Source organism: Pararge aegeria, chromosome 22 (assembly GCF_905163445.1).
Source record: "Pararge aegeria chromosome 22, ilParAegt1.1, whole genome shotgun sequence".
In the NCBI taxonomy this organism is placed as follows: domain Eukaryota; kingdom Metazoa; phylum Arthropoda; class Insecta; order Lepidoptera; family Nymphalidae; genus Pararge; species Pararge aegeria.
In genome coordinates, this window is record NC_053201.1 from 10,524,747 (window position 1) to 10,540,248 (window position 15,502).

At 35.7% G+C, this 15,502-nt stretch overlaps 1 protein-coding gene across 1 annotated transcript; it reads left to right on the top strand.

Moving 5' to 3' along the window:
* The first annotated feature begins 360 nt into the window (after positions 1-360).
* On the top strand, positions 361-15,486 carry LOC120633730 (DNA replication licensing factor Mcm2). Its single transcript, XM_039904058.1, has 16 exons — positions 361-491; positions 1,627-1,793; positions 2,510-2,676; positions 3,806-3,995; positions 4,627-4,926; positions 5,875-6,067; positions 7,648-7,851; positions 9,374-9,605; positions 10,372-10,463; positions 10,558-10,643; positions 11,428-11,595; positions 11,820-11,981; positions 12,307-12,457; positions 13,427-13,526; positions 14,017-14,156; positions 14,945-15,486. Exons 1-16 carry the CDS (start codon positions 489-491, stop codon positions 15,230-15,232), a joined length of 2,643 nt encoding a protein of 880 aa, XP_039759992.1. The 5' UTR covers positions 361-488; the 3' UTR covers positions 15,233-15,486.
* Positions 15,487-15,502: the final 16 nt, after the last annotated feature.

Genomic DNA, 15,502 nt, shown 5'->3' on the forward strand with positions numbered 1-15,502 from the left:
GTTAAATGCGTGTCAGAACACGTAAACTGTAGGGTTTTGTAGTCGCCACGCAATTTACTTATGGAGACTTAGAAGAGAACATCCTGTAAATTGTTATTATTATTCTTGTTATCATTAAGGATGCCATTATTTATTTTTCTTTTATTTTTAATGGTTTTTATAGTTCAATTAATGTATTATAGCCCAAATAACGAGTAAAATGTTTGTAAAACTTTCTCTTTCTGTATGAGTAATTTTTTTTATTATTTTATAAAATTCATTAAACCTCAAAATATCGTGGAATTAGAAATGTACGTTGGCAGCACTGGTATTGACTGTCAAGTGTCACCTTAATTCGCTATTCGCGCGCATTTGTTTGACATTAAAAACATGTCGCCGGTTTGTTGTAGTAATACTTCTTTCTAAAACAATTTTAACTTTTTAAGTTACCCAGTTAACTGCTAACAATATATTGTTTGTGCACAGTGAAATAGTTATATACAACAGCGATGGTTGGTATACCTTACCTATTTTTTACTAAAAGCTTAAAATGTCAACAACATAACCAAAAATACTTTGTTGGAGTTTGTTGTAAAAATCAAATTCATCAATCTGCGCAATATAGAAAACATTGACGGAAAATTTGACTATTAAATGCTTATATTCTTATCATGACTACTTGTTTTATTTAGAATACTTTGTTGGGCCTAGCATCGAGAAGTTAAAAGATTCGAAAAGTAACCATTTTTTACTAGCTATGTTATACTTGTTAAGTTCGTTACTGAATAACGGGTATGCTGTTCTATGCGGAACACGGAATCGTTACATCCAAAAATATTTCGTTATACGTGTTTGTAAATAAACAAACAATAAGAATAATAGATTAGATGGGCTCAATAAAAAGACAACATATGTTAGATACCATACAATTAACGTAAACGGTATAGACGTAACACTGTTTGTGTTAATTTTTTATACTTTTCATTTAACCTATGATGGTATATTCAAACTATAAAGCGATAAGGCCGCCAAATTGTAAACATTGTTTTGTTATAATTTTCTTTTTTTTCTATGTACTTTTTGTGGTGTGCTATAAAAGTATATTCATTCATTCATTCATTCAATATTAATATCATTTATAGGTTTATTTAGATATACCAGTCTAGACAACATCTAATTCTTAAAACAAACTTAAACAATTATATATGAGAATGACCTAAGAATATTATTTTAAAAGTGTATATATTCTTTACAATATAATTTGTTAATTTAATTGACAGCTCATAGTTTTTATTTAATTTAAGAGTGGTAAGGAATATTAACAAATTTGAAATGATTACAATTTATATGTATTCTAATAGTGAAACTGCTATTTCCTGAATTGTTTGTTTGAATGCTATAATTTATGAAACTACCAGTAAAATTCAAAAGTTCTGCTTAAGCAATCCATATTACATAATGTATTTAATCTCAAGCAACAAACCTTAAAAGCTGAGTTAACAGATTGAATACTGAGGAATGGACCAGGTGGTTGGGTGTATTGTCTAGTATGCGTGCATATAAGCTTGTTTGTCTCCGAAGTTTTATGCAGATAAAGTTGAATGCAAGTAGTTCTTTTTTGAAATCAGTTTTGTCAATCTGTTTTAGAGTTCACCAATACCTGATACACCATCTGATAGGGATGATGCAAGATCCAGGATGACATCACCGGCCCGAGACTATGAGATGTTTGAGGATGAAGGTGCTATACTGGGAGACAATGCTGATGAGGAAGAGGAAGATGGAGAGGAATTGTTTGGTGATAATATGGAAGCGTAAGTATTATCACAATGTAACGTGACCGTCATTGATTATTATTTTTATCATGGGCATTATGAGGTGTTCCTACTCAAGCCTAATGTACCTGTAATCACACTGGCAACCACACCCTTCAATGCTGCTTAGCTGCAGAAATAAGCATTGCAATAGTACTTACGTACGTATGTAGAAAAGCTGTCTCATAAAAAACGAGTGAGCCATCACGGGACACCTGGCAGATGTGAAACATCCTAATTGTTTTCTGTAAGATATTGCATAATGAAAAGATAAAGCATTACAAATTTGTTCCACAAAAAAAAAATTACAAGCAAATAGATAACCACTTCACTTCAAAATCTCCACTTCAAAATCCTTTTTGTAAGTCGGTTAATAATGACTGTTTTAATACAAAAATAATATTAATTTTTATTGTTACATACGAAATACAAAAATTCAATCATATAGCGTGGCAATGCGTCGCCACGGCCTGTGTCGCCACGCCAACATTCAGTTTTACCCTCGCCTATAGATGTTTCACATCAAAATCTCTACAACTACTACTGTATTATAAATGCGAAAGTGTGTTTGTTTGTTTAACCCTCATGTTCATTTTCGGAGAACCATGTGATCAGCATCATACACAAAAAAAATTAAGAATATGTTATGCCAATGATTGGATTGTTTTTAATAATACTTTCTTGGTCACCAATGGTTTTATTATTGATTTTATTAGTGACTACCGTCCAATGCCCGCACTGGATCGGTATGACGCAGAAAATCTTGATGATGAAGATTACGACGCGATGTCAGTTGGGGACCGTGTCGCGGCTGAAAGGGAGTTACAGAGAAGGGACAGGGACGAAGGCAGGATACGAAGGGATGATCGGGATTTGTTATATGGTTAGTGAATCATCATTACTAGCTATGAAGACTTCCCTATTATATTTGGACGACCTTCCTTGCGCAGTGCTGAGCGCTGTCTTAGTCCAAATCCAGGTTGATGCCCAGCAGGAGGACAAAATAATGAAAGTTTATATGACATATTAAAAATACCAGAAAGGGATCTGCCTGTAGTTTACATTAAAACTAACAACTTTTGTTCTACGACTTTTTTTTGAAATCTATAATTTGTGAAATATTCTATCTTCAATATTTTGCACAGTTACTCTACTTGTTACTACTCTGTGCAATGTAACATCGGCAACAGCATGCGAACCGCGACTCTATCGTGCGTGCTCGCAGCGGATTGGCAACAGTGACATGTTTCACAGTGTAATGTGACTTATTCATTATTTTTTTTGTATGAAATAAATTAATATCAAATTTTGAAAAGTCGTAGAACAATAGTTTTTGATTTAATGATAGAAATTACAAGGCCGAGATCTTTCTAGTATTTTTTATTTAGCCCTGTATTTGAAATCCTAAAAATAAAGACTATTCTTATATAAAGCGTCAACATTTAAAAAAATAATAAATGTGATGATTGTAAGAACCCCCTAAACCAATGTTATGCAGGTAGAGGACTTAGGAATGATATATAGTTTAAATTTTGCTGCTGATAATTTATATATTTTATTTTATTATATATATTTTAGTATGGTGGATACCAGGGATAGTAAACCTTTTTACAACGCCGTTTTTTATTGAGCCAGATTTGGCATTTTGGTGTAAACCCAAGTTATTTTATGTGCTTAAATCACTTTGCAATCATTTCACTTTATATTTCAAAAGATTACAACACTTAAGATTGCTAAGGTATTGGAGCAAAACTTCTCTAGAAAGACACTTTCTTAAATATATATATATATATATTAGTTCTATATGTATTTATAAAACACACTCACACAAGTGTTTGGTTATCGCAGATTTTAACAAATTAAGCCTAATAAAACTTGGAATTTTGCATAATAACGCCTGCTTCTCCAACATCAGTTTTTATGCATACATATTTTTACTAGTTAGTTTATCAATGTCGTTGCCAAACTTTTTTACGGGCATCCCATATTTTATCAAAGAGTTTGATTCTCAGATGAATCAGACGAGGAAGGTGGAGATGCGCCGCGTGCTAAACGTCGCAGAGCTGCCGAAAAAGCCGCCGCTGGTACGGATGAGCAAGTTGAAGAAGGCATCGAGAGTATTGAGAACTTAGAGGATACCAAGGGGTACTCCACTAAAGAGTGGGTATCCATGTTGGGGCCGCGAACTGAGATCGCTAATAGGTAAAGTAACAATATCATTTACATAGTATAAAACAAAGTCGCCCCGTTACAGCAACAGATTTTAATGCAATTTTCACCAATAGATATAAAATAACAAATATTACGACATTACACACATCGCCATCTATCCTCAAAGCAAGCGTTATGGGTACTAAGATAACTGATGAATAATAAAAAATAAATAAATAAATAAAATATCTTTATTTTCAAAACGATTACAAAAATCATTTGTTAGTGGTCTCCACACTAGGTAGCCTGTATCGTGGAGACCATGAATGACTTCTCATTTAGATTAACATAGGACTATGAGCCTTCCTCTTATGATCTAAATATTTATATATTATAGGTACCAAGATACAATTAGATATATACATATATAAATATGTTTGTTCGCATAAATAGAAAAAAGAAAAAGAAAATTATACTAGTATGGGTAGTATGGGTAGTATGGTAGGGTTGTCATAAGTAAACACTTAAAATGTTTTGATTTAGTTTTTATGGAAAAATAAATTTGCTTCTTAGGGTGATTTCTTATGAAGTATAATAACGGGCCCTCCAACATCATTTCGTAATTCGGTTACACGTTTAAGAAGATAACAAATGCATAAAGTACGTGCATATACCCTTACAGATTTAAAAACTTCCTACGCACATACACAAACAGCAAAGGCCAGTTTGTGTACAAGGAGAGAATACGTCGCATGTGTGAACACAACCAGGCTTCCTTCCACGTTGAGTTCGACGTTCTGGCCCGAAGAGAACAAGTCCTAGCCTACTTCCTCCCGGATGCCCCCTTCCAAATGCTGCAGATATTCGATGAGGTGGCCAAAGAGATTGTCTTGCAAATATTCCCGAGTTATGAGCGTGTTACATCGGAGATACATGTCCGTATAGCAGACTTACCTCTTATAGAAGAGTTGAGGACTTTTAGGTATGTATAATTTACTGTCGTCAGCTTATTTTATATTATGAAAACTAAAATTTTAAGTACATTTTATCCCTTTTACTGACAAGGGATAAAATGTACTCGTTCACTCGGGTAGAATTGAGGGATAATATTTCTTTATCCTGCATGGCAAGCAGATGTGTGATGCCTTCGGATATGTTTGCGATATACGCGATGTATAAAAAAACGACGATAATAATTCGTATACGTTCAGATGATTACCCACCAATCCGGACTGGGCCAGCCTGGTGGACTGCGGATTTAATCCCTTCTTGTTGCGGGAGGAGACCCGTGCCCATTAGTGGGCAAGTAATTGGTTGATATGATGATGATGGATGATGAACCGAATTTTAGTAGCCTATTAGTAATTTGGCATTTGCTTTCGAACGATGTTGTTTGGTGCAACTGTTTATCAGTCATACTAGAATGGCTTAACACATTTAAATAAATAATAATAAATAAATATACTACGACAATACACACATCGCCATCTAGCCCCAAAGTAAGCATAGCTTGTGTTATGGGTACTAAGATGACTGATAAATAATATGAATAATATACATAAATACTTATAATATATACTTATAATATATAGATAAACACCCAGACACTGAAAAACATTCATGTTCATCACACAAACATTGTCCAGTTGTGGGAATCGAACCCACGGCCTTGGCTCAGAGAGCAGGGTCGCTGCCCACTGCGTCAATCGGCCGTCATTTAGTCTGTAATAGCACATATGCCAAATGTTATCCCGAAAAAATGTATTTGTTCCCCTGGTATAGATTTGTTTCCTGTTTTCACAGAACTACAGCTCAACTTGTTTTTTTGCAGTGGTAGTTAAGGGGTCAGAAAATGATAGTAAGAGATAGGTTTTCGGGATTATTAGAATTCCATGTTTACCATACCTTATTACAAATCTATTGTTACTAGGAAGCTACATTTGAACCAGCTGGTAAGAACTCTAGGCGTCATAACAGCCACCACTGGCGTTTTGCCCCAACTCTCCGTCGTGAAATACGATTGTAACAGATGTGGTTATATCCTGGGGCCGTTCGTGCAGTCGCAGAATTCGGAGGTCAAACCTGGATCGTGTCCAGAGTGCCAGAGTTCTGGACCTTTTATGGTGAGTTTTACACACATTTTTTTAAAGAAATATGTATTTTTTAGGATAGCCTCACAATATATTTATAACAAAGTCAAAGTCAAAAATATCTTTATTCAAGTAGGCCCATAGGTGGCACTTTTGATGCGTACATAAGAATTACACGGTAGTGAGATGATGGCGATAACCACATTTGTAAACTTAAAACTAAAGCTACGAGGGTTCCAAACGCGTCCTGGTCTAAGAAGAAGCCCACAACAAACTTAGCCGGGTGTTTTTTTTTGTTATCACATCTCACAATGTCATTTTAAATTATTAGAAGAGCAACCTGGTTAGAGCAATAATTTACACCCAAGCTTTTTTATTGTTTACGTAGTCCTTTATACTATAATAGGACTTTTCTATAATCTTACGTTTAATACAAACATTGAACTTTTTAAGAGACATCTCCAAGATGTCAATTGGTAGTTTATTGAACAATATTCTTAAGACAAAACATTACTCTTTATAAACGAAAAGTGGATATAAACAACCTTATTTGAAATGGGCATGAGTTGGTGACATCTGCATATCGTTTGCGAAAGGTGCAGAAGTCATTTGTGAAATTGAGTATATGCTTTTATAATATGATTCCCACACTAATTCTTGACCTGCCAATGCATAAGTTTAAACAATGTGTTAAAACACATTTAATAAATCGTGGTTACTATACGTTTGATGAATTTCCTAACGACAAGGCTGCTTGGAAGCAGGCTCTGCTCTCATCTCTCACAAGATAGAAAACTTATAATATATATATATATTATATATATATTATAAGTATATTATATGTATGTATATTATATATATATATATATATTCATTGTAAACTGTAAAATAATGTCAAAAAAGACCTGAGAGTTCTCTTTTCGGTGGAATCTGCCTTCCGAACCGGTGGTAGAGTCACTACAAACAGACTGACTTGACGTTTCAAAAGTGCTTATAAACTGGGCCTACTATATATAAATGAATTTAGATGTTTTTGAATTTTGTTGCTTTAGAATTAGATTATAAGTATAGTAAAGGACAATGTTTAAGTATTCATCCTAAGTCAATCTGTGAAAAAGGTAACAAAGAAACAGGCACACTGTTTCATCCATACTAATACCAAAAAAAGTGTATTGTGTGCCTCTTTGTTTGCTAACTATATTTGGCTAAACTACTGTACCAATCTTGATAAAATTTGGGCCTCGTGGTGGCTAAGGCCTAAACCTTTCTCATTGTGGGAGGAGTACCCTGCCCTCTAGTGGATCGGTAAAGGGTTGATATGATGATGATGATGATGATGTTAGTCCACAATGACGGTGTACACAATTAATGGGTTAGTCCACCACGCTGGCCCAGTGCGGATTGGTGGACTTCACACAACTTTGAGATCATTATGTAGAACTCCCAAGTATGCAAGTTTCGTCACGATGTTTTCCTTTACCGTTGAAGCAAGTAATATTTTGATTGCTTAGAACGCACCTAACTTAGAAAAGATTCGAACAAGCCCCCCGTAAGTGAAGTCATAGTCCCACTCACCTATCACCGTTCAATACAATACAATTCTTAAATTTTAGGTGAACATGGAGCAAACAGTATACAGAAACTACCAGAAAGTGACCATACAAGAATCGCCTGGCCGAATACCCGCAGGCCGCATTCCCCGCAGTAAGGACTGCATTCTCTTAGCTGATCTGTGTGACCGCTGCAAGCCGGGGGACGAAGTGGATCTCACCGGGATATACACAAATAATTATGATGGATCTTTAAATACTGAACAGGTATTTAGCATTGTTAATATGACAAACCGCTCATCAAAACAGACAGGAACCAAAGATTATTTTGAAGTTTATTTTATTTATTTATTTTATTGATACATTTAAAAAAAACAATGGACAAAAATAAACTTAAAAAGTAGGATACAAAAGGCAGCCTTATCGCTTAGTAGCGATCTCTTCCAGGCAACCTTAGGATTAGTAAAACCAAGGGAAACCGATTGGTGGGGTATTATTATTATATACATACTTACGAACAATTACACACAAATACTAATCCAGATTACAGACATAAAATACTAATAATAATAAATATAAAAAGTAATATACTAATATATACTATATCATACAATACATACTTAAATATGAGTAAGAGTTAATCACTGTTGTCTTTATTGCTCAAGATAATGGGCTTTAAAAGCATGCTTGAATATTTATTCATTTATTTATACACTTTATTTGTACACCACAAATAGAAAAAAAAAAGTTGAATATGTCTAGTGACCTTGAATGTCGTATGCTTATTGGGAGTGCATTCCACAGTTCAATAGCTTGAACAATGAACAAATGTTTATAAAACTTAGTTTTATGAAACAGCATGCTCAAAGTCAGCGTACAACATGAACGTAAACCTGACTGCACTCCAAAGAAATTAAATTTCTCCTTTAGGTAAGAGAGTGTTTTTGGGTATAATGGCTTACAATAATGTTGTTAAATAACTATTGAATTTTCAAATAAATCCTTTTTTAAAAGCGTTGAGCAAATTTTGCGAGCGGCAAAACATGGACTTGCATCCTTTACCTGCTATACCAATACATCATAGTTACCTACTTGACTATAATTTTTCACTTCTGTAAACAGTACCCATGACTGTTTTTCTTTTTCTTCAATGTTTTCATCGATTATCATTTTAAAAAAAAATTATCATTGTGGTATTTATTTGCAAGTGGAGGCCCGGTATATCCCAGCACTAATTTAATTATTTATTTACATAGACAATGAGACATTAATTATAGTTTTCCAATTAATCTCCCCAAGCTACATATACAATACATAATTAATATTCGAATTTATCACATACTTAAAACTTAAAATTAGTTGGTAATAAAAATGTAGACCTTACTTCATAGGATCATAAATAAAATATTTAGACGGCCGATTGGCGCAGTGGGCAGCGACCCTGCTTTCTGTGTCCAAGGTCGTGGGTTCGATTCCCACAACTGGAAAATGTTTGTGTGATGAACATTAATATTTTTAAGTGTGTGGGTGTTTATCTGTATATAATAATTATTTATGTATATTATTCATTAAAATATTCATCAGTCACCTCAGTGCCCATAACACAAGCTACTCTCACTTTGGGGCTAGATGGCGATGTTTGTATTGTTGTAGTATATTTATTTATTAATATGTTAAAATTTATAGTTCTTTTGTTACAAGTTTACCTTACCAAAGTTCCTTCCTTAAGAGGTTTAAAGTTCGAGGCAAATCCCCACTTGTTATTAATTTAATAAAAACTAATTTTCAGGGCTTTCCAGTATTCGCAACAGTTATTATTGCCAACTACATCATAGTGAAGGACTGTAAACACATAGTGGAATCTCTGACAGACGACGATGTTGCCACTATCGTGAAACTATCAAAGGACCCACAGATTGGTGAAAGGATTGTTAAGAGTATCGCCCCGTCTATATTTGGTCACGAATATATCAAAAGGGGCTTAGCATTGGCTTTATTTGGAGGCGAACCTAAGAATCCAGGTAGCCTTCCCGCCTAATTTTATTTAGTTTTTTAATGTTATGAACATTATAATTCGAACGGTTATAGAAAGCATTCCTGACAGGTCATCAACTTTGTTACCATGATTGAGAGAATTGGGCTTACTTTGATGGTTTATAAACTGCACTTCTAAAAAACAGTTTCTTAAATATCATTATCAGCCCTTTACCGGCCCACTGTTGGGCATGGTCTCATTCTGAGAGTCTTTAAAATTCAAAATCTAAAATGTTTTGTTCATGTAGACCTTATCACAGGTACTTATGAAGCGTTCAGAAATTTAACATGTTAACACTGATGTTAGTAATGGAAATAAATGAATTCGTTAACTTAAAACTAAAAACAACGCCCTGGCCTACAAAGAGCCCACAACAAACTTAGACATGTTTTTTTTTGTTATCACTATCTCACAGTCCAAAACTCAGAATGAGACCATGCCCGACGGTGGAAAATGATTCAGGCTGTATTTTTATACCATGCAGGCCTAGTGCAGATTGGTGTGAAGTCACATAACCTTGAGAACATACTCTCAGGCTTGCAGGCCTCGAGGTTTCCTCAGTATATTTTTGTTCACCGTTGAATAATGTGAACTCCGAAAGCTAGTGGAGCATTCTTGGATTGAACTTGTTTCCTTGTAATGCAAACTGAAATATCTAGGCTATCAGCACTTAAAATGATTCAAGATTATTGTAAACCACCAGAGGTTTCGCTAGTAGTAGATTTATTTTATATTTTCTGTCTTCTTTTTAGGTGAAAAGCATAAAATACGAGGTGACATCAATGTTTTGATATGCGGAGATCCGGGTACGGCAAAATCACAATTCTTGAAGTATACAGAAAAGGTATGTATACATCCACATGAGACATTGGCTGGGCTTGTTATTTTGACCTTGGCATTGAAATAATATTCTAGAATGGTTAATCTTTCTGTTACAGATAGCCCCTAGAGCTATATTCACAACAGGTCAAGGTGCCAGTGCCGTAGGTCTGACTGCATACGTGAGGAAGAATCCCACCACAAGGTAATTAATATTCCCAAAAATCTCTTTGAATTTATCCCACTGTATACTGAATGAATGGGAAAATCATATCTTCTCCTTCCACTCAGTTTCATTAGATGTATCCTTTTGTCACACTATCCATCCATATAAATAGACACACTCCCACATAAATAGTTAATTCTTCTAAGAACCTGACTTTATTTCCTCAGCATTACTCTTGATAAGTACTGTGCTTATCAGAATGCCTTGTGTGAGATTTTTCTAGCTTCGCCTACTTATTCGATTGCGTGAATGTGAGCTACGATTTAATAATCGAAAGAGTGCCATAGACAATTAAGAAGACAAGAAAAATAGACTGTAGTGACAGTCTATTATTATTGTCTTATTATGTAAAAACTTTTTTGTTTACTTTTTAGTGCAAAGTTTACTTTCAAATTATAATTTAAAAAAAACACACTAACATAAAGATAATCTCTTTTTATTGTATTTGTTCTTTATTTATTTTTTTATACTTCACACTAAAAAGTAATTAAAGTATTGTTAACATAATGAGACAACGAAGTAATATAAACTTAAGAATAGTTAACTACGATTTGTATGGAATTGAAAAACCGCCATCTAGCGACAGTTTTGGGAAACAGTACTGTCACTAGATGGCGCTTTTTTTATTCCCCGTATATCGTAATTAACCTTCACGCTATCGAATAGCTAGACTTTGGTAGAAAATCTCCTACTAGACATACAGTTAAATATTCTTAGAAAAACTTAACGTTGGTCAGTTGTTAAAAATATAATTTATCTGTAGAGAATGGACGCTAGAAGCCGGTGCATTGGTGCTAGCGGACAGAGGAGTCTGCCTGATCGACGAGTTCGACAAGATGAACGACCAAGACCGCACCTCCATTCACGAGGCTATGGAGCAACAGTCTATCTCCATATCCAAGGCTGGCATCGTCACTTCACTGCATGCCAGGTAAAGTTCTTTACAAGCAGGTGTTCGCGGACAAAGCTGTACCTGATCGACGAGTTTGACAAGATGAACAAAAAGGAACTTACCTCTATCCACAAGGCCATCGGCTGTAATTTTAATGTCATTGACCCGTCTTTGAAATGGTCAGACCGGTAAACGAGCAGACCATTTCAGAGACAAACAATTACAATATGTTAAATAAAAATAAATCATTGTCCTGATTTTAGGTGCTCCATAATAGCAGCGTCGAATCCAATAGGCGGGCGTTATGACGCCTCGTTAACCTTCTCAGAAAACGTGAATCTCTCGGAGCCAATTCTTTCTCGATTTGACGTGCTGTGCGTTGTGAAAGACGAAGCGGATCCGATGTTAGATGCTCATTTGGCCAAGTAAGTTTTTCACTAATTTATCATATTTTTCAGCATGGACGGGTGTGTTATAAGTTGATATGTCTGTTTGTGCGTGTGTGTCTGTCGCCCTGTGGCATCGTCGCTCTCGAAAAGTTGAACCGAGATTGATTCTGTTTTTTGTTTGCAACTTGAATAATTTGAAGTGTTCTTAGAGCTATGTTTAACGAAAATCGGTCCAAGATGGCCGCTGCTACAAAATGGCTAATTATATATTGTTCAAAACTCCCTTGATATGGATATCTAATGAAAGAGCTTGACTAGTAGAATACTATACACTTATAAATTTCTGTTAAAACAATTTCAGATTCGTAGTAAGTTCACACATAAGGCATCACCCTACGCAACGTGGAACAACTCTAGAAGAAAACACAGCTGATGATGATTTTATATTACCACAAGATCTGTTGAAGAAGTATTTGGTCTATGCTAGAGAGAATGTCCATCCTAAACTACAGGTGAGATACACATAGTATCAGAGTTCTAATTAATCATTACTACAGAGCTCGGTTCTCCCACATATGAGAAGGGTTTAGGCCATAGTCAAACTCTGACCCAGTGCGGATTGTTGGACTCGTCACACCAAAGTCAAAGTCAAAAATATCTTTATTCAAGTAGGCCCATAGGTGGCACTTTTGATGCGTACATTACATAAGAATTACACGGTGGTGAGATGATGGCGATAACCATATTCGTAAACTTAAAACTAAAGCTACGACGGTTTCAAACGCGTCCTGGTCTAAGAAGAAGCCCACAACAATCTTACCCGGGTTTTGAGAATGTTACCATTTGAGAAATGCCACCTTTTGAGAATGTTATAAGAACTCTCAGGCATGCAGATTTCCTCATGTTGAAGCAAGTGATATGTTATTTATGTAAAATGCACATAGCTTAGAAAAGTTAGTTAGTTTGTGCGTGTTGGGATTCGAACTCGGCGCCCGAAAGTGAGGCCGAAGTCCTAACCATTAGGCTACCACTGCTACAGTGCTGCTACAGTGATGAATGTATATAAAATTGGGAGATTCCAGGTTCAATCCCCAGCAAATTGGTCATTTATAATTTCTGACTCTATGTATGCTTATTTGTTTTAATACTTAAACGGTAAAAAAGCTTGGGTGTGAACTTCATAGCTTGATAACAATTTACTGTGAGATGGTGATTACAAAAAAAAATTACCGAGCTGTTTGTTGTGGGCTCTTCTTAGACCAGGGCGCGTTTGGAACCCTCGTAGCTTTAGGTTTAAGTTGGCGAACGAAGTTATCACCATCCCCTTACAATTATGTAAATATGTATGTCTGAACGCTTAATAAGTGCCTGTGATAAGCCTACATGAATAAAGAAATTTTGAATTTGAATTTAATACAGTTTTTATGCGTGGCTGTTATATGCTAGTGCCGGGGTTTTTTTTAATTTCCTAATTTTCACAGAACATGGACCAAGACAAGGTAGCAAAAATGTACAGTCAGTTGCGACAAGAGTCGCTTGCTACTGGCAGCTTGCCGATCACCGTCAGACATATTGAATCAGGTAATTCCCAATAAAACCTCTCATACAATTTCCAATTTTTGCATGTTTGAAGTGCAAATATAATAGAAATCCAAACATATCTTCGGAAATTTACTCTCTACGCACGTTTCGCTCCGACACTGAAACAACACCATACAAATTTTCCTGCTTTCCGAGTATAGCAAATTATACTTAATTTGTACAATGTGAGATGGTGATAACAAAAAGAACACCCGGCTAAGTTTGTTGTGGGCTTCTTCTTAGACCAGGGCGCGATTGGAACCCTCGTAGCTTTAGTTTTAAGTTTACGATTGTAGTTATCGCCATCACTACTCACTGCTATGTACACATTTTGTATATAATAACGCATCAAAAGTGCCATCTATGTGCCTATTTGAATAAAGAAATATTTGACTTGACTTTGACTTTTGTATATTATCATGGAATTCCGCAAAGTAACGCCCACTTCTATCCAATGTTTGAAATTATGATGATGATGAATTTTTTTCAGTGATTCGTATGAGCGAAGCGCACGCACGTATGCACCTACGGGTCCAAGTGAACGAGGAAGACGTAAACTTGGCCATCCGCACGATGCTGGAGAGCTTTGTGGAGACACAAAAGTACAGCGTTATGCGGGCTATGCGACAGGTAAACATAATTTTATTTTTATGGAACTACAAGCCTACAAAGTAGGTAAATTGATGATGCAATCTAAGGTACGAGCGAGCGAGCTACGCTTTTACGGTATGCCAGTTTTATTAAAACTCTTAATAGGTTTCTGAAGCGGGTATAGCGCATTGGGTAGGAGCTCGACTTCACTATCGGGGAGCCGAGTTCGAGCCCCTCTAACTTTTCTACTAAGTTATGTGCGTTTTCAGTAATTAAAATATCACTTGCTACACCGGTGAAGGAAAACATCGTGAGGAAACCTGCATGCCTGAGAGTTCTACATAATGTTCTCAAAGGTGTGAGGAGTCCACCAGTCTGCACTGGGCCAGCGAGGTCGACTAGGGCCTTAATCGGTAATTAGTTTGTGATGAGGTTTCAACCCGGCATCGTACCGGAATGCTAATTGCTTGGCGGCACGTCTTTGTCGGTACGGTGGTAAGTAGCCACTGCCGAAGTTGCACAACAGACCAGACCAGAGAATATTGAGAAACTAGGAAATACCCCCTACGGGATCGAACACGCGCTCTCAAACCAGTGTTCACCACTGCACCAGAAAAAAAATATAATTATATAAACTATCTATAATGAATATAATAAAATAAATTCACGTCAACCTAGTTTGTCCACTCCCAATCTACACCTCAGTAAATCAGACATACTGAGACCCTCTTAAGGTATATTAGGTATTCTATTCTTTCCACTTCTTTTCATAAGCACTAAAGCTAGCAAAATCAAAAACATATTGAACGTATTTCTCTCTTTTTCAGACATTCCAAAAATATCTCTCCTACAAGAAAGACCACAGCGAGCTCCTATACTACATCCTTCGACAACTTACAATGGACCAACTCGCTTATATGAGAGGCTTACACAACCACTCGCAATCAACAATCGAAATATCTGAGAGAGACCTTACAGAACGAGCAAGACAGATAAATATATCTGATTTGAAACCTTTCTATAACAGTAGGATTTTCAAAATGAACAACTTCAGTTACGATGTTAGAAGAAAAGTTATCATACATACTCTTCCAGATGTGCCAACTGCTACGTAGAAAACGGAAGGTATAGTCTCACAAATCAATTTACTCAGTGTGATGTCAGCAAGTATGATCATAATTATTTAAATCCCATATTTGAAGAAGATTCCATTTTTAATTTCAGTCATGATCTTGGCAAAAAGAGATATTGTGTACACTTCTGCATGGATTGCTTCGGTAGGAAACTGAAAATATATCCAACTTACAAAATTTATTTACTCCATCTGAGCGGGAAAGATATGCATGTATGATGTAAGCATAATCGTTTTGCACTATAGTCGGAAA